At 63.3% G+C, this 19,680-nt stretch overlaps 1 protein-coding gene across 1 annotated transcript; it reads right to left on the bottom strand.

The window, feature by feature from the left end:
- Position 1: 1 nt before the first annotated feature.
- SLC3A1 (solute carrier family 3 member 1) lies at positions 2–15,638 on the bottom strand. The gene is made up of 10 exons (XM_004616076.2): positions 15,194–15,638; positions 14,747–14,926; positions 14,504–14,658; positions 11,961–12,086; positions 7,488–7,607; positions 6,449–6,573; positions 6,079–6,274; positions 3,825–3,992; positions 3,044–3,160; positions 2–454 (listed from the first exon to the last, which is right to left on the bottom strand). The coding sequence occupies exons 1-10, from the start codon at positions 15,564–15,566 to the stop codon at positions 14–16; spliced, it is 2,001 nt and encodes a 666-aa protein (XP_004616133.2). The 5' UTR covers positions 15,567–15,638; the 3' UTR covers positions 2–13.
- Positions 15,639–19,680: the final 4,042 nt, after the last annotated feature.

The raw sequence follows: 19,680 nt of genomic DNA, 5'->3' as shown, positions 1-19,680 counted from the left end.
GAGGCGGCCGGCGCTAGCACGAGGTGTGCAGCATGTCCAGCACGCTCGAGTAGCACGCGCGGTTGGACACGAAGCACCTGCCCTGGAAGGCGGGCTGGCGGTGCAGGGGGCTGCGGGTGGGGTACTGCAGGAGGAGGCCCTCGCCCCGGCCCACCCGCACGGCCGCCGTGTCCACCTGCTGGCCCCGGAGCTCGGCGTTGGTGCTCAGCCTCACGCTCGCTCTCGGGGGCACGTTGGGAACCAGCCGCGTGAGGTCGACCGCCAGGGGCTCCGCGAAGCTCAGGACCACGAGGAAGACGGAGTCGACGCCGTCCATCTCCCGCGTGTACACGACGGCGGACGAGTCGCTGTGCGGCAGGCAGAGCCAGCCCCTGCTGAGCGCCAGCTCGCCCGCGTGCAGCCGCCCGAGCTCCTGGTAGAACCGCAGCGCCGAGTCCGGCTGGGCCTTCTGCGCCTGCGGGCCCAAACACAGCGTCAACGACGAGTATTTTCAGAATCAAGTAGTAAATTTCCTCGGGCCGGAGAGGACGCCAAGGTCACGGTGGCTGCCCTCCACCCGGCCTCGGGGCTCGACCCGGGTCCCGCGTGGCCCTGAGACCGCCAGGTTAGCCCCCAGACAGTGAATTTCCCAGAACAGTCTGCATAGTGCTGCTCCCCAAATCACCAGCAGTACTAGGGTGGGGGGCTCAGCCACGGTGGGACCCGGGCGGGCGTCATTCCCGGGGCCCGGGCAGGGCTCAGCATGGGGCCCGCCTCTGTCCCTCCCCAAACAACCAAGTCCACGTGGCCTGGGCTGGGCTGCCGGGGAGTGGCGGTTCTGTCCCCGTCCATGGAGGGCCAGCGGGAGGCCAGCACGGTGCTCCAGAGCCAACAGGCGGCCACGAGGACACGTTTCTGACCCAAATGCCCGTTGCTGGGCTGTCCTGCAGCAGAACTGAGCGGTGCTCTTCATCCCTTCTCCTTTCAACACTTCAAGTATCTTCCATTTCTCCTGGGTGATTTGGCTGAAAACTGTTCCCCGTGGCCGGGCCGCACTCGCCCACTTGGCCCAAAAGCTCAAGTATCTCATCCGCCTTGTCTGCTGCCAGATTCTGTTTCTCAGCTTCGGGCCATGCTCAGCGATGCTCAGGGCTCGCGCCTGGCTCTACGCCAGGGGTCACTCCTGGTGGGGCGCAGGGGACCCGACCTGAGTCAGCCGCGTGCACGGCAGGTGTCCCCGCTGCGGTGCCACTGTTCGGCCCCGTGCGTCATTCAGGGTAGTGACCACACAGACGCAGCTGGTGGCAGATGGACACGGCACGAGCTGACTCACGCCCCGTCCGGAACTGCCAGGCCCACTAAGTCTCCGCCGTCCGGCGGTTCCTGAGGCCTGGCTGTGCGCACCCGTATGCGGTGCGGCTTGGAATGTGTTAGACGACTGAGAGCGTCCCGGGGTGGGTCTGGGGCGAGACCCGCCCACGGTCAGCACTGTTTCCTGTTCGCCTTGGAGACCACGCGGGAAGCCCCACGGCGCCCTCTGCTAAGTGCCGGCGAGTGTGGCACTTCCAGGAGGATGTGGAGGGGCCCGGGTGACCGAACCGTCCGTCTGCATCCTGCGGACTCCGTCTTCGTAGACGTGAAGCTGTGAGAGCTGCGGAGAGGCGTGATGTGCAGCCAAGTGTTCCTTCTTTTCCAGTTTCTGAAAATCGCCTGTCCCAGGCGTCATGTGGAAACCTATTTTCTCTGCTATTAAACATTCCCACACCTGCTCCCTGCACCGGGGTTTTTGCTTTGCTTCGAACAGGAAGCGCGTGCACCGTCCACTGTTGGAATAAACATTCTTGTCTGCAGTACAGTTTCTCCAACAGTCCACAGTGCAGGAGCGAGGACAAGAAACGGGGGTGCTGGCGGCCGGCCCCGGCTCTGCCCCCTCCCCCCGCGTGCCCGTGCGCCCTTTACAGCTGCATGTCCCCACGGGGGGTCACCGCACAGCCAGTCTGCGTTTTCCCACCGATGGCTGCAGTTCAGCCCCCGGTTCTGTGTCGGGATCTCGACGGGGCCGGGCGTCTGCCCTGAGGCCGGTGGCCAGACTCGGCACTGCCAGGTGGGGTCGGCCTTTCCTGGTTCCTTCTGTCGCGCCACGTGGGCCTGCGCGCGGCACAGCACCATGCAGGGCCGGCTGGCGAGGGGCCGCGGGGCCGGGCCTGGCCGTGGCGCTTCGTTCCCCGTGGCTCACGGCCGAGACTGCCCCGGCCCCCGGCAGCCTCTCCCGCACTCCCCAGCCCTGCTCGGCCGCCGCTTCTCCCCGAGGGCCTGCGGGAGCCGCCCTCGCCGTCGGCCCATTCGCTCTGGTCCCTCTGCCCAGTTTCCCGTTCCTGCTCCGAGGCCCCGAGCCAGGGCCCCCCGGGATGAGCCAACCAGGCGATCCCGTGAGGCAGGAGGTGCTCAGGGGTCTTGGGCCTTGGTCATCACAGGTCAGGGCCCTGCACACCGTGAGGTCTGGGCCTGCCCGAGCTGCTCCCGGGACTGTCACCCTCCGGTGCAGAGCCTCCTCCCTCCCACCCGCGGCCGGAGGCTGGAACACGTTCCCGTTTGGGACATCTGCGGGGCTGGGAAAACCCGGTCACTGGAGTGACCAGACGTCGACAGGCAAGCACGGGGCCGCCCTGCTCCAGAACGTCCCCCCACGTGACCCCAGTCCCCGCCCCCCGCAGGCCCCTGGGAGCACGCGGCCGAGTCACTCCAGGGACGGCCCCGCCCTGACTCCAGGCAGCTGCCCTCTGTCCCGCTTTGCGCTGTCGCAAACCCGAGACTCCCAAACTTCTCCCGGCTGAAACCCGCAGGGCCCGGAGAAGGCGCCAGGCCTCGCCCGAGGCGGGCCCCAGCCTGGACCCGGCAGCGCGGGGCGACCTGACCCCGCCCAGCACCACAGGCCCCCGCCCACGAGCACTGCCGGGCGAGGAGCCGGGAAAGAAGGGGGAGCGTGACGGGCGGGAGGGGGCCGGAGAGCGCCCGGCTGAGGCGTGTCGCCCGGGCGGGACCTGCACGAGCCCCCGGTACTCACGTCCACGTTCACGGTGTGGTAGTCGGAGCCGGGGGGCAGCCAGGTGCGGTTGCCGCCCGAGAAGCCGGCGTTGGAGCTGTTGTCCCACTGCATCGGCGACTTGGAGAGCAGGACGGTCTGCGGCAGACACGGGCGCCGGGGTCACCGGGGTCACCGACAGGGACGCCCGACCCGGGGCCTGGCGCGACTGTCCCGTCCCCACACAGGCCGGGCCTGTCCCCCGGGTGCCCGCAGCAGCCGCCGGCTCAGGGAGCTGGATCCTCCCGTTTCTCACGTGAGCTCGGTCCCAGGGAAACTCCAGCTCACGCGACTGGAAGCTTCCGTGCGGGCTACGGGCGGGAGACCAGCCGTCACGGAGAGACCCGAGCCCCCGGGCCGGGAGGAGCGCGTGGGTGCGGCTAAGCATGCATCTGCGGACGCCAGCACGCCAGGGAGTGGCACCAGCCTGCCGGCCCTGCCAGGTGTGCCCCGAGGCCCACGGCCCGACCCCAGCACGAGCCATTCGGGGCTGGAGTGACAGCACAGCGGGGAGGGCGTTTGCCTTGCACGCGGCTGACCCGGGTTCGATTCCCAGCATCCCGTATGGTCCCCTGAGCACCGCCAGGAGAAATTCCTGAGTTCAGAGCCAGGAGTAACCCCTGTGCATCGCCGGGTGTGACTCAAAAACAAAAACCCAACAGGAGCCATCTGGCCCGGCTGGCCAAGCCCTGCGCAGGGCGGCGAGGCCCCTGGCAAACGTGCCCAGCGCCCACGCGGCGCGCGCCTCGGTCCCGCAACTTACCGCGTCGTAGTTCTCGCTGAGGTTTGTGGCCGCGGTGTTCCTCATCCCTATTTCCTCCCCGTAGTAGGTGATGGGGGTCCCGGGCAGCGTGAGGAGAAGCATGTTCATGACGTTGACGAACTCGTCACCCAAGCGGGAAGTCAGCCTGGCGTAGTCTGGGCCGCCGATCTGAAAGGCAGAGGCCTCGCCATCACGGCGCTCAACAGTCGGGTCTCCCTGAAGACGCAGCAGCTCCGCGGCCGCCAGCTCGGGCCTGACTCTGCAGCTGGGCTGGGCCGACACGCCGTGCACGGTGTGATGCACACACGGGACCAGCTCCCGCAGCGTCCTGCACACCCACATGCCACACATGTGCATATGTGCATGCACACCCCTCGCTGGGAAGACGCGTGCAAGGAAGCGGGCACTCGCAGAGAGGGAACGCAGGGCAGCCGACGGGGAGGCTGGGGGGCCGCGTGTGTCGGCCCTCTGGACTCCTCAGAGACACTGTTTGGTTCTTAGGCCACTCCTGGCAGTGCTCAGGGACTACTCCCGGCTCTGTGCTCGGGAATCATGCCTGGCAGAGCTCAGGAATTACTCCCGGCTGTGCTCAGGAATCACTCCCGGCAGTGCTCAGGAATTACTCCTGGCTCTGTGCTCGGGAATCACTCTCGGCAGTGCTCAGGGACTACTCCCGGCTCTGTGCTCGGGAATCACTCTGGCGGTCCTCAAGGGACCAAACCCAGGTATCTGCATGCGAGGCAAATGCCATACCTGCTGAACTATCCAGCCTCAAAATTAATTTGAATGAAAAAAACCCCACTTTTATTTGAGGATTCAGAGTGACTCAAAGCTGTGCAAATGCTTCCTGCCTTTCTGGTTGTTGGTGTTGGTTTGGGGTCACCCCCGAGGCGCTGTCCAGGGACCCCCGCAGGGCCCTGCGGCCCACATCGTCCACACCTGTCTGCTCCGCGCCCTGAGTCCCACGCGGCAAGCACAGCCTCTGGCACCGACCCACACACAGCACGGGGCTCCCGCGGGGCCCAGCCCCCCGGGGAGACCAGGAGCACACCCCCGGACCCCCGGACCCCCCGGATCCCCCAGGGACTCAGGGTCCTTCCAGAAGCCCCCCAGGCCCTCCTGCGGGGCCCCACACTGCCACTGGGCCCCAGTTCCTCCATGTGCCCAGCGGGCCGCGGGGCCTCAGGTGCAGACACCTGCACCCCCAGCTCAGAGAAGCCAGCCCGGCCCGGCCCGGCCCAGGGTACCCGCCTGTGGCGGGCGGGAGCACGACCCAGAGCTGTGGCAGGCTCGGCCAAGGGCTCCCTGGCCGCCCAGGGCCGGCAGGGTCAGTTTCCCACACGCTCCAGCCCAGCAGCCCCCGAAAGCTCACGTGACCAAGCACAGCCCAGCGGCAGGCGCCCACAGGAGGGGTCTGCATGTACCCAGACGCCCACCCGACTCAGCGCAGACCCGCAAACCTGCACACTGCACACCCGGGAACACTGCGCATGCACATACACACAAATGCACACACACACGCATGCACACACACACACATACCTGCACATACCACATACACACACCCACAAACATATCACACACGTACGCACCAACAAACACCATACACATCCCCACACACATACAAACACTGCACACCTCCAGGAGGTGTGCACCAACCTACAAATGCCAGGCACACATGCACACACGTGCACACACCTGTACCACACACACGCACATGTGCACACACCATACATACCCCCACATACACAGTGCACATACCCGCACACACATGCACACATGTGCACACCCACACGCCACACATGCGCATATGTGCATGCACACACCCACACACGTGCACACACACCCACACATGCACACACCCACCCCACATGCACATACCCACACACGTGCACACACACACCCCGCATGCACATACCCACACACGTGCACACACACCCACACATGCACACACGTGCACACACACACCCCACATGCACACATGTCACACCCGCACACCACACATGCGCATATGTGCACGCCCATGTGCACACACCCGCACACCACACGTGTGTATGTGCACACACCCGCACACACCCACGTGCACATACCGACCCACACATGCACACACCCACACACACCACTGCACACACCCATACACACCACACACACGTGCACACCCCCACATACCACACACGTGCACACCCCCGCCTGCACCTGCACGCCCCACTCCCCCTGGCGGGAGCCCCAGCGGAGTGACGGCTCCAAGACCCACCATCCAGTTGGGCCACTTCCCTTCCGGCATGTTCATCATCCAGGACTCGATGGCCTCGAACACGCGGCGCCCCGAGGGCGCGTCCAGCTGGCCCAGGCCGTCGTTGAGGGGGAAGTCGGCCTCCTGGAGGAAGGGCAGCCCGTAGTACATCATGGTCCTGTCGATGCCCTCGCCGGAGGCCACGGTCCCCAGGAACCTGCGCGGCAGCAGCGGCTCAGCGGGTGAGAGCCCCAGCCACGCCTCGCCCGACGCGCAGACGCACGCGGGGCCACACGCTCCTGCGCGGGGGAGGCCGGCGGACGCAGCCCGGCGAGCAGCTGCCCGAGCGCCCGCGGGGAGCCGGTCCCCGAGCGGGGCCCCCGGTGCCTACCTGTACCTCCCCGGCTCCCGGCTGTACTGGTCCAGCGTCTGCCGGAAGCCGCGCACCAGGTCGTGCATGCCCACCTGCGTGGTGGTGAAGTCGTGGTACAGCTCCGAGTACTGTGTCACGGAGTCCTGCGGAGGGGACAGCCGTCACGCCCGCATGGCCGGGGCCAGGCTGGCCGACAAGGACATGCTGGACCTCCGACACTGCTTCTCCGCACACCAGCCAAACCCCGGGCACGGGGCTGCCCAAGACGCTCCAGGCTGGCCCAAATGTCACCCCCAGATCACCGCATTCTTCCCGAGCGAGGCGCACGTCTGTCTTCTTTCTCTCGCCAGTGGAAGGGCGACCCCCCTCCGGCCGGAATGTCCCTCTGAGTTCTGCCCTCCCCCTTCACTTCTCATGGCTGGAGCCCCCTGGCAGTGCTTAGTGGCTACTCAGAGCATGGGGGGCAGAGCCGACCCCAGGCCCCTTCACGTGAGCCAAGAGCCAGCCTCGGGGACATGCCCCGGCCCTGGGTCACACCCTCTGAATGAACAAACTTCCAGGGTTTGGGAACCTCGGGCGTTCCCCGGAAGCTGTGCGCACTTCCCCTGGGTGTCCTCCAGGCCCCTTCGCCTGGGGTGCTGCGGCTGCACCTGTGAGGGCCACCAGGTCACACGGTCCGCTGGAGCCCTCGGGGCCAGTGCTTCCCTCTGGGGTCACTGTCTCTATCCCACTCACTCTGTCCTCTAGCTGGAAATCACGAGCGAGAGAAAGGACTCCATCCCACCCTCTGGTCCATAACGAGCTCTGGGCGTGGCCCGTGCGTCGCCGCCCCCCTTCAGCTACTGACTGGTACTGAGGAAACTGCAAGATCCCAAGACCCCGCGACGCAGGACGGGAGCTGAGGCCGGGCAGGAAGTCAGCCACCGTGGGCTCTCCCGGCAGGACGCCAGCCCGGGCAGCAGCGGCTGCGGCCGAGGGAGACGGCGAGGCCCGGGCAGGCCCGCTGGGCCTGTCTCAGCCCCCACCTGGAGCCCGGGAGACCCTGAAGGCGCCTTACCGGGGGCTGTGTCTTGTCCACCTGGGCCTCGTCTCGCAGGTGCCTGGCTTCTAGGAGGAACTTGACAGCATCAAAACTAAAGCCGTCCACACCCTTCGTGAGCCAGAACTGAAGGATTTCCTGAGACAGAAACCAAAACGCCGTCACCCAAGGCCCGTGCTGCACCAGCTCCAGGAAAGGCTCTGACCGCAGGAGGGCCACTGTCCCAGCCCGAGAGCAGCCCGCCTCTGGGTGTCCGGGAACACTGCGCACACACACACTCACACACTCACACACACACACTCACACACACACACTCACACACACACTCACACACAGACACACACAATACACACTCACATAGGCATACACGCTCACATACAACACACATACAACACAGACACACAAACACGCACAACACAGACACACACAACGCCCACTCACATATAAACATACACACACAACACACACAATACACACTCACATAGGCATACACACTCACACACAACACACACACATACAATACAGACACACACAACGCCCACTCACATATAAACATACACACACAACACACAGAAACACACAATACACACTCACATAGGCATACACGCTCACACACAACACACACACATAAAACACAGACACACACAAACACACACAACACAGACACACAATACATACTCGCATATAAACATACACACAACACACAGACACACACAATACACACTGACTGATAGACCTACAACTCACATGCACACACTCACACACAACAGACACACACACAAACACAACATTCAGAGACACAACACTACACACAACACAGACACACTCAGACTCACACACAACACACTCCACACACACATTCGCACAACACACATACTCATACTCACTATCTCTCTCTCACACACACACACACACACTCACACTCACTGCTGGACACCCCCAGCTGTAGCACTTAGACAGCCCCTTCCCCAGGGAAGCTCTGAGCATCTGCAAGGCCGGAGAGACCTGCACCTCAGGGCGGCGGCCGGAGCCGGGAAACCTGAGTTGGGGGCCGGAGTCTGGGCGCCTGAGGGCCAGGCCCTGGGCCGACCGCCTCCCAGAGTCTGTGGAAGAGCCGTGAGCACCGCAAGGGCACCCAGAGGCTCCTCCCGGGCCCCACGCCTGCAGGCACGCCCGGGACCCCACAGGGCTGCAGGGGGACGTCGCCTCCCCCTCCCGCTGCTGACGGAGCATGACCGGGGCCGTCACACTGTCCACCCGCCTGCAGCCCGGGGACGGCGGGAAACAGCCCATCTGCAGCCCCGTGGGGCGGGGGCTGCGTGACGGGTCCCAAAGGAGAAGCACCCGGGAAATCTCGGGTGTGCCCGGGGGTCTCGGGCGAGACCGTGGGCTGTGCCTCCACGCGCTGTGAGCAGAGGGGTCCGGGCGCTGGGGGAAGCGTCCGCACTGACCCCCCATGAGGGGCCCCTTCCCACTGACCACGACCCGAAAACACGCAGCCTGCGGTCACGCCCTGCACCCCGCACAGCCCTCCCCCGCCGGACAGACCCATCCTACGGGCCCAGCCCTGCCCGCAGCCCACACAGACCGGACGGCGCTCCCCAGGCGGCCTCTGCAGCCAGACCCCGAGCCAGCACCAGCCACCGTGCTAGGCTGACCAGCTCCTCCCGTGGGCCAGGGGTCGCAGCGGGTCACCAGGGGTCAAAGACGGAATCTGAAGTCTGGCAGGACTGACTACACATTCCAGAGTGCTCGTCCCCACGGCAGCCCCATCACTCCCCACAGACCAGCCGCCTCTATGCCTCGGTTTCCCAGCGTCAGACGGGAACTGGAGGACACGCGGAAAGCAAAGGGGTTGAAAGAGTGCCAAACACTGTGTGGAAGACTGACTTTCTCTCCCTCTCTCTCTTCCCCCTCTCTGTCCTCCCCCTCTCTCCCTCTCTCTCTCCTCTCCTCCTGTCCCTCTCTCTTCCTCCCTCTCTCTCCCCCTCCTTCTCTCTTCCTCCCTCTCTCTCCCTCTCTTTCCCTCTGTCTCTCTCTCTCTTGTACGCACACACAGACAGACAGACAGACAGACAGACAGACACACACACACACACACACACTCTCTGAGGCTTCCCAACTCTCTAGTGAAACTTGACTCAGCTCAGGACATGCAGAGCCGAGTGCCTGCTTTCCAGGGCAGGAAGCAGAGAGGGGTCTGTGCCTCGTACCCGAGACGCTTTTGGCATGCAGACAATATAAATGTGCAAGGGATGTCATGGGAACCCCACCCAGACCTGTCAGCAATACGTCAGTGATACTGTGGGGAGTGTGAGTGGAACAGGGCAGGAACCTATGAGTATCTGCGAGGCCTCCAACGGGAACCTGGCAGAAGTCCCACAGCAGCAGAATGACACTCTTACAATCGCACCGTGACGGGAGCCTGTGACTGGAACCCAGTGAGGACAGGATGGGAATCTGGTAGAATCCAACTGAAATGAGACCTGAGTAACACTGGAGTCCACAGGAGCCCAACTGGAATCTGGTAAGAACCTATGAACCTCTGACAAGAATTCAGTGGGAATCTGGTGGGAATACCACAGGAATCCAGCTGGAATCTGAACAAATCTGACTGGAGTCTGAAGGAGTCCAACGGAAATCTGATGGAAATCTGACAGGAATCTGACAGGAATTTGATGGGAATCTGACTGGAATCTAATGAGTCCTGACTGGAATCCAGTGGAAACCCAGAGAATCTGGTAGGAATCTGGAGCCCCGACAGGAATATCATTTGCATCTGACTGAAACCTTAAGAAATCTGGTAGGTGTCTGACAGGAATGCAGTTGGAACTCAAAGGAAGCTGGTGGGAAGCTTCCTTTGAAGGATTTCCGCCTCTGGGTGTTCTAACTGGACACCCATGGGGCCCACAGGCTGTGCGAGTGCTTCTGCCCATCCCCCACCCACATGCCCCGGGGGCTGGGAAGCAGGGGCAGGCTGTCCCCACAGCCTGGGACCTTTGAGCAGCATGAAGCAGCGGAGTGGCCATGTATGGAGGAACACAGGGAGCCCCGAGCAGGTGGCCGTGTCTGCTCACTCAGGTGCAGGGTCCTGAGGAGGATTCGTCCCCGAGCCGCGCCATGTCTAATATCTCCCACAGTCGCCAGGTCGCCACATGCCGGGTCAACATTCATCTGCGATCCTGCATCAGATACATGGCGGCGGAGGGACGCCCAGGTCCTCGGCAGGCAGGTGCTCGGCTGCTCCCCTAACGCCCCCCCTCTGCCTTGACACATCAGGACGTCTCCTGAGTCCTGTGAGCAGATGGGCACGGAAGGGAGGGTGGCAGGGAAGGTGCCCACACACGCCCATTCACTCCCTGCTGAGACAGGGCCCCTGCTTCTAGAAGCACCCAGACTCCGGGCGCACCAGGAAGACACTGGAAACACAGTCCTAAGGCAACGCAGCAGAAAGCACAGAACCATGTCAGAAGCCCTTCAGGGCCCACCGGAAGAGCCGTGTGTGGAGCCGCGACGCACTTCTCCAGAGGGCGGCTTCCCAGCTCCTGTCAGCTTGAAGGTGACCGTCCTTGTCAGTGGGAACGCAGACTGCACGGTGTCCTGCCCGCCCCTCCCGCAGTCACTCAGCGCAACAGCCCCTCTGCCTCCATGTACCCAGAAGGCCACAGGACACGGGGCTGGTCAGCCCCCCGGGATGCCGGGGACTTGGTGAGGGGAGGTCAGCTGCAGAGTTCAGGGGGCATCTGCGGGGAACAGACCCTGCATCCAAGTGAGTGCCCTGGGAGGTGCACCGAACGGCAGCCAGAGACCTCACACCCAGAGACCTCACACCCAGAGAGACCTCACACCCAGAGACCTCACACTCAGAGAGACCTCACACCCAGAGACCTCACACCCAGAGACCTCACACCCAGAGACCTCACACCCAGAGAGACCTCACACCCAGAGACCTCACACCCAGAGAGACCTCACACCCAGAGAGACCTCACACCCAGAGACCTCACACCCAGAGAGACCTCACACTCAGAGACCTCACGCCCGGGGAGACCTCACACCCAGAGACCTCACACCCAGAGAGACCTCACACCCAGAGAGACCTGACACCCAGAGAGACCTGACACCCAGAGAGACCTGACACCCAGAGAGACCTCACACCCAGAGACATCACACCCAGAGAGACCTCACACCCAGAGACATCACACCCAGAGAGACCTGACACCCAGAGAGACCTGACACCCAGAGACCTCACACCCAGAGAGACCTCACACTCAGAGACCTCACGCCCGGGGAGACCTCACAGGAAGAGAACTTGCAGCCAGAGACCTCACGCCCAGAGACCTCACGCCCAGAGACCTCATAGCCAGAGACCTCACACCCAGGAAGCCACACGCAGCACCGGGAGTCAGGGCGACTGCGCGGGGGCGTGTCGGGCCCCTGGGAAGTGCAGGTCCAGGCGCCCCATGCAGCAGAGAAGAGCAGGGTCATACTCACTCTGATCTCCTCCTGAACATCGGGATTGCGGAAATTTAAGTCTGGTTGCTCTTTCAGAAACTGGTGGAAATAACACTGGTTTCGAACTTCATCAAAGTGCCAACTGGAGTTTCCGTACACACTTAACTAGCAAACGAAAACAGCAAACGGGTCACTTAATTATACGCTCCTGACGGTGCCGCCACAGGACATGGTCACCCCCCCCCCCCCATGCAGGCCAAAGCAACGTCCTTCTGAGGGGCACCGGGATCTATTCCCCGAACTGCTCCCCGCTGGCCGGACTGCCCAGCAGCACAGCCGCACCCAAAGGCGAAGGACCACCGACGTGGTTCGAGCACAAACGGGATGCTCAGCTCGGCAGCTGATGGTGCACGAGGTCACGGCACTGCTCGTCTCCCGGGCCCAGGGCCTCCCTGCAGGCTCAGGCGCCTGTCTGTGAAGGGAAGGGAAAGCGGCCCTGAGGGAGCGACACAGTCCACTGGCCTTGGACTCGAGTCCAGCAGTGAATGTTCAAGCCAGCCTCAAAGAAGCACTAGACCCAGCACTTCAGCTTCGCCAGCTCCCGGAAACACGGGAAGGGGCATGGATGTGTAGGGGCTTCCAGCGTGTTTCTAGAAACACTGACTCCAGGACGCGGGACTCGCTCCCTCCCTCTATCTGCGCTCCCTCGGGGGACGAACAAGGCTCAAGCTTGTTCTCTTCCTTGCTACAGAGACACTCGGACATCTCAGAAAAGGGATTTTGCCTCCATCGCCTCCTCAGTTGAAAGACTGGCACGGTACCCACCTCCTGGGACGACAGCTGTGGCCAGGGTGCAGCCTTTCTCGCCGACTCATCTCATGAGCCCTTGAGCTCACAAGGACACAGTGCCTACGTCAGCACCTACCACAGCATTTACACCAGCACCTACCACAGTGTCAACCTCAGCATCTACCACAGCACTTACCTTAGCACCTACAACGATGACTAACACTGTACCCAAACACCTACCACAGTACCTACACCTTAGCACCTACCACAGCTCCTAAACACCTGCCACGGTACCTACACCTCAGCACCCGCCACGGTACCTACACCTCAGCACCTGCCACGGTACCTACACCTCAGCACCTGCCACGGCGCCTACACCTCAGCACCTGCCACGGCGCTTACACCTCAGCACCTGCCACGGCGCTTACACCTCAGCACCCGCCACGGTACCTACACCTCAGCACCTGCCACGGCGCCTACACCTCAGCACCCGCCACGGTACCTACACCTCAGCACCCGCCACGGTACCTACACCTCAGCACCTGCCACGGTACCTACACCTCAGCACCTGCCACGGCGCCTACACCTGAGCACCTGCCACGGCGCTTACACCTCAGCACCTGCCACGGTACCTACACCTCAGCACCTGCCACGGCGCCTACACCTCAGCACCTGCCACGGCGCTTACACCTCAGCACCTGCCACAGCACCTACACCTCAGCACCCACCACGGTACTTACACCTCAGCACCTGCCACGGTACCTACACCTCAGCACCTGCCACGGCGCCTACACCTCAGCACCTGCCATAGTATCTACTTCAGTACTTACTTCAGCACCTACCACAGCAACTAAACAGTTCCTACTACAGCATCTAGAACTAAGAAAAGGTTCCAGAGCACAAAAAAACCCCACAAATTCAGTTGAAAATACATGAAGATGAAAAGAAACCTCCGGAAATCAAGCCCAGCAGATGCTCCCAGAGACAGTCTGAGCAACGGCACACCCGAGAGCGCCACAGCACCAGACCTCAGGCCCTGCCCGCCGAGCCCTGCTCAGACACAGCTTGAGCACGATACCGGGAGGTGAGCCCCTGGGGCACCCTCCGGAGTCCCCACACAGGGACTCCACGTCCGGCCTCCTGGGTTCCTCCCTGGATGGCAGGGCGGCGAGCACTGTGAGCAGCCCTCACTGCAGCTGCCACAGTGCGTCTGCTCAGGGCCACCCCTGGGCAGCAGGCAGGAGGGTCTGAGGCGGCAGCACCGGCTGGCAATGGGGCCGGGCTGTGCTCTCACTCCCCCCTGCCGTGCCCGTGACCCCCGACGGGAGCCCTGGCACGTACTTCACCACGGCCGTGGTGCTGACAAGCAGTACACGCAGGAAAGACACACGGAACCCCCGGGACTGCCGGCAACGGCGTGTGGGGAAGGTGACGCCAGAGGGGCAGGGGTGAGGCCCGCTCAGGAAGCTGCGGGCTGGCTGGGAGGGAGGGAGCAGGCGCCGGGTCTGAGCCCAGGGTGGTCCTGGATGGTACTTGTCAACGGGCGGGAGCGGGCAGGGCCAGACGGGGGTCCTGGGCTCAGGGGACAGGGCCCCCACTGGACAGACAAGGAATGTGCTGGAATGTGGTAGAACATTCTGGTCCTGCGGTGAGGTAGCACCGCCCCGTCCTCTCCCGTTTCTCCGGGAAATGTCTGTGTTCTGGAAAACGATGGTCCTCCGGTCCTTGGCTGTGCCCTCGCGGCCCCCAGGCCCGCAGAGCGACCACGTGGGTGCGGGCACAGCGGCACTTACCCAGTTATTCGGGGGCACGGTCACGTTCCCGTTCCGGGCACAGTCGTGCCAGATGTAATAATCCGCGTATTTCCCCGTCCGGTTCCGACTCAGCTGGAACCACACGTGCTTGTCGCTGGTGTGGTTGGGGATGAAGTCGATGATTAACTTCAGACCTAGGAGCAAGGCGGCTGCAGGGTGAGGAGGACGCCCAGGAGGGGGCCGCAGGGGCCCGCCCCGGCCCCACCCGCGCGCCTCACGCACCTCGGTCGTGGATGGCGGCCACCAGCGCCTCAAAGTCCCTCATGGTCCCGAACATGGGGTCGACCTCCCGGAAATCCTCGACCCCTTGCCTGAAGTCCCTCAGGGCTGACTTGTACAAGGACGTCAGCCAGACGGTCTTGACGTGGAGCGACGTGATGTAATCCAGCTTCTCCTGGACACCTGGAGGGCAGGGAAGGGGCAGGGGAGAGCCCCGGTGTCTGCACTGCGAGAGCAGGACCACCGAGGCAAAGACCACCCGGAGCCTCAGAGACACCCGGCCGGGCGGGGGCAGGGGTGGCTCCTGGCTCTGTGCTCAGGGGCACTCAGGGGCCGTGTGGGTGTGGCAGGCAGGGCCCCGGCTCTGCCCCACCGCCTCCCGCCCGCCCGGGGGAAAATGTGCTCACCTAGCACGGCGGTCAAGGGTCGCGCCCCGCCCGGCCCACGCACCTGGCAGGTCCCCGTCCCCGTCGCTGTTGCTGTCCCGGAAGGAGCGGGGGTAGATCTGGTACATGGGCCCCTGCTGCCACCAGTCCAGGCACTTGGGGGACACGGCGATGAGGGCGGCGGAGGCGGCGGTCAGCGCCAGCACGGCCAGCACGGTCAGCCAGAAGAGCAGCTCGCGCGGCAGGCGGTAGCGCGCACGGCCCGAGAAGCGCAGCAGGACGTCCCTGGGCATCCCCGCGTAGGGCCGCTCGGCCACCGCCCCTGCGCCCGGCCCCGCGCCCGGCCCCGCGCCCGCCGCCTCCTCGTCCCCCTCGAAGGCGTGGTTGGCGCAGCCCTGCACGCTCATCCCCAGCCGCTCGCCCTTGTCCTCGGCCATCGCCCGCGTCCACTCCGGCGGGGCCTCCGAGGAGCCAGCTGCAGGGGCCGCGCGTGCCGAGGCCCGTCTGGCCGGGCAGGCGGGGCGGGAGCCTGGGCCAAAGTCCAGGGGGCGGCGCCAGGGGCTGGGCAGGTACCTGTGGGGGACACGAGGGGCAGGAAGGGGTGGGCCCCGCACACGGGGGTGGGGGGGGCTGGACGGGGTCGGAACAGGGGGCGGGGACAGGGGGAGGAGGGGTGAGGCCACTAGGGCTGCGGGAAGCAGGAGAGACTGGCCCGAGGGGTCAGGGGTCAGTGCTGAGCAGAGCCGGGCATCCTGCGCTCGGGGCCGAGGAGCCCGGCCCGGGCGGGGGGAGGTGGGGGTTGGGCGGTGCCCCTGCCCTGCACTGCGGCCAGACGGGGGTCGCGAGGGCAGGCTGTGGGGCGTGACAGGGAACCCCCAGCATCTTCACCCCAGCACGTAGCCAGGAGCCAGGAGTGCGGGGCCGGGGCCGGGGGCAGCCCCCCAAGCAGCAGTGGGCCGGGAAGGACCCTCTGCCTGTGGCCCTAGCACTGAGACAGGACAGTCCCGCCAGCTGCGCTGTGGAATTTTAGTCATCAAACCAGTTTGACATCCGCACCGAGACGTCCTTCTCTCTCACAGCGGAGACTCCGCGTCGCCAACGCCACCGAGAGGAGGCGCCATCCCACCCCAGCACCCCCGGGGGGGACCCCTCAGCAGAGCCAGGAGAGCCCCCAACTCAGTCACGATTGGGGGAAAGTGTGCAAAAGATAAGCAGTTCCCAAGTTTGCTGAGTCCTTCTGTGAGGAGAGTCAGTCGGGGGGCAGAGCCGCCACTCGTGACCCACGTGGGAACAGCCGGACCCCAGAGGCTCCGTAAAACACAATCTGCATCATTATCTGGTGTCCCGTGCAAATTCTTCCGAAACAGTAAATCTGCAAGCTCGGGGCTGGATGGTACAGCGGGGAGGGCGTTTGCACATGGCAGAACCGGGTTCGATCCTCGGCATCCCAAAGGGTCCCCAAGCACCGCCAGGAGTAATTCCTGAGTGCAGAGCCAGGAGGAACCCCTGGGTTCCAATTTTGGGTGTGACCCCCCAAAGACAAAGAAAAAATATTGCAAAGTAAGACGGCTGGAATCTCTCACTCCAATCACAGAGCGTACCGACCAGAGCGTACGGCAAGCCGCAACCCCGTTCACAGTGCGTATTCCTCAGCGTCTCGCTACACACGCTCTGCAGTGGGTGGGTCCAGACGGGACAAGGGGCACCTCCCTGTGCCGACTCCGCTCCAAAGTGCCCAGAGCAGCAGCTCCAGGGCAGGTGGCTCCCCTGGGCGCACGGCACCACAGCCGCCCAGGCGGGGAGAAGGGGGACCGGCAGGCGGGGGCCAGTGAGCTGACACGGGGCCTGCGGGGCCGAGCCAGGCACACGGGATGTGGAGGGGGGCTGCCAGGCCCAGGGCTTCACTAGAAGGGGAGACGCGAACCCACAAAGGCCAGAGCCAGCCGGGGGCCCACGGGCAACACGGGGGGAGGGGGGTAGAGGCAGTGTCCAGGGTGGCAGCCGCGTCCGCAGGGCACAGGTGAAGGGCAGTCTTGCCCAGAGCTGCCCCAGGCTCCGCGACCTGCCCCGAGGGCAGACGGTGGGAGGGGGTAGGGGCATGGGCCCCAGCCCCTTGCCACAGACGTCCCGGGTGGCGGCCGGTCCCAGCACCCAAGCAGCAAAGGGAAATATTTATTCAGAGCTTTGGGAGGGACATTAAAGTGTGTCTCAAAAACTTAACGAGCCGATTGTTACAAGAACAAGCAGCAGAAGCAACGATCCCGGAACAGGAGTGTGTGAGAACAGCAGAGCAAGCCTGTCTCTCTCTCGGCCGGGGAGCTGGTCTCTGCACCTCTCTGCCTCGGGAGCCCTGACAGCAGCCTCAAGGGGAGCGCAGTCTTCCTCCTCCACCTGGCCTGGCCCCCGCGGGGCGCAGAGAGGGGGATTCCTCCCGGGCCACGAGTCCTGGCTGAGAGCACTGTGCTCCATGTTTTCTGGGGAAGCTCATTCCAGCAATGTTGACGCTTCCAGGCCTCGGCTGTGGGATCCTCCTCCCGTGGCTTCTATTCCTTCCGCAGCTGCTTTTAGATTTCAGCGCGTGCCCAACTCACCCCTTAGCTAAGCTGGGACTGATTCTCTTTGTAAACAGGGTCAGTTTTCTAATTTCCTTCTTGCACTTCGGAAATGCAAGAGGTTCTCGCATTTTGCAGCCTGTAACTCTACCGCACTGACTGTGTGCTATGCAGTCTCCGGGTGGGGAGTTCGACTTTGCAAAGTACTTTGAACAATCTTTAAAATGATGCAGGCCCCGAGAACAGCCTTCCTGACCGCCCACAGCCCAGCCCACCAGCGCTGCGGTCAGCAGGCGTGAGCTCTGGCGCCGATGTGTGGGACACAGGCCCGAGTTTTAACCGTTGGAGACTTCTGCAGACAGAGGCTGACCCAGACAACGGCCCCAGTGCTGGCTGCTCGGACTGTGCTCAGGTCGTCCTGGTTTCCCTGGAGCAATGAGAGCATTGCTCCGTGTGCCTGCTGGCTGCGGCACGTTCTGTGGGTGTGTGCTCACCTCTCCTGGGGCGGCTTGGTTCTGGATATTCTCCTGAGACCCTGTCGTATACGTGGCCATCAGCCCTCTGCCCAGCGTGTGGGTATCCCCTCCTCCTCAGGAGGGGCTGTCCTAGCTACTTCACAGTTCTCAATGCTTTTAGTTTCACGTAGTCCCTTTTATTTTCTGCTTTTGTCTTCCTAGCCAAGGGTGTTAGGTCACTGCAGAAGCCTCCCCGTCGGTGTCCTGGGAAGCTGCCCGTCTGCCTTGGCACATGTTGTGGACTGGGTCTAACACCAAGCCTTTACTCCACTGTGAACTATCTTTTGCGAGTGGCGTGATACAAACCAGGCTCCTTTCTCACACGCGGATGTGCGAGTGTCCGGGCGCCGCCTGCTGAGGAGGCCTGGCTCGCTCGAGTGCACGTGCCAGCACCCGCACAAACCACCCGCAACCGGAGGGCGTCTCTCCGGGCTCTCAACTCTGCTCCACGGGTCAGAACGTGTGTCATTATTCCTCGCTAGTCATTACTCCAGCTTTCCTGCTACTCCGCCTGACAGGAGCCTGGAGGCCACCCCAAGTGGGGCCGGGCTGCACCTGACGGGGCCCAGCCCTGACTAACTCAGCCTCGTCCTCTGGAGCCAGAGGAAGGCCCCCCTCCTTTCTCCTCTTCCCTGCGCCGGCTTCTTTGGGAGTTTTATCATTCCAGATGAATTTCAGCAGTTTGTTCCACGTCCCTAACATACATTCGGGGGCTTGCGGGTGGGGCTTCACCGGATCTACATCATACTCATGGTAAGAGGGTCGTTTCCACGGTTATTCTTTCCTATCCAGGAGCGAGGAATAAGTTTCCTTTGCTTCGTGTCACCCATTTCTTTGGACAATTATTCACAGTCTTTCGCATCCTTTATTCCTGGGTATTGGTTCTGGGGGTGCAGCTGCAGGGGAATCGTTCTTAACATTCTTATTCTCATCATCCGTATATGGGAACGTGACGGGTTTCGGTGCACTGACCTTACGGCCCCTGGGCCGTGTGGGGAGTTTCTCTGACTTGCACCTTCTCTCGCACCCTACCCTGATGTAAGCCTGCACTGCTGGGAATTCCCGAAGGAAGTTTCTGCTATGCTCCAGGTTTCGGAAGCTTCTCGCTTCCCTCTGGCCTCTTTTCAGGAATCCTTTCATTTCCTTTGAGAAAAGCCCGCAAGTCCAGGCTGTGTGCTCCCGCCCTGGGCCACATCCTCGGTCCTGATCCCCACTGACCGGCAGTGGCACTGACGTCCCGGCTCCCGAGACAGATTTATTCACAACTGATTCCTCTTGGACAAGGGTTCCCGAGGGCTCCGGGACTACCTGGCACCCCCTGCTGCCCTGCTCCCACGACCCCGTGCAGGTGCCTGACGTGGCACTGTGTTCCCCGCCTTGGACACAAAGCCACGGGGCCACGCTGGAGTGCGGGACACAGCCCCAGCTTCTCCTGACGCCCGGAGACCAGCTCTGCACGCTGCCACACTGATTCTTGCTTTTGC

This window comes from Sorex araneus, chromosome X (genome assembly GCF_027595985.1).
Source record: "Sorex araneus isolate mSorAra2 chromosome X, mSorAra2.pri, whole genome shotgun sequence".
Lineage (NCBI taxonomy): Eukaryota > Metazoa > Chordata > Mammalia > Eulipotyphla > Soricidae > Sorex > Sorex araneus.
The sequence above is the reverse complement of the archived record's forward strand: the minus strand, read 5'-3'. Positions and strand labels throughout refer to the sequence as shown.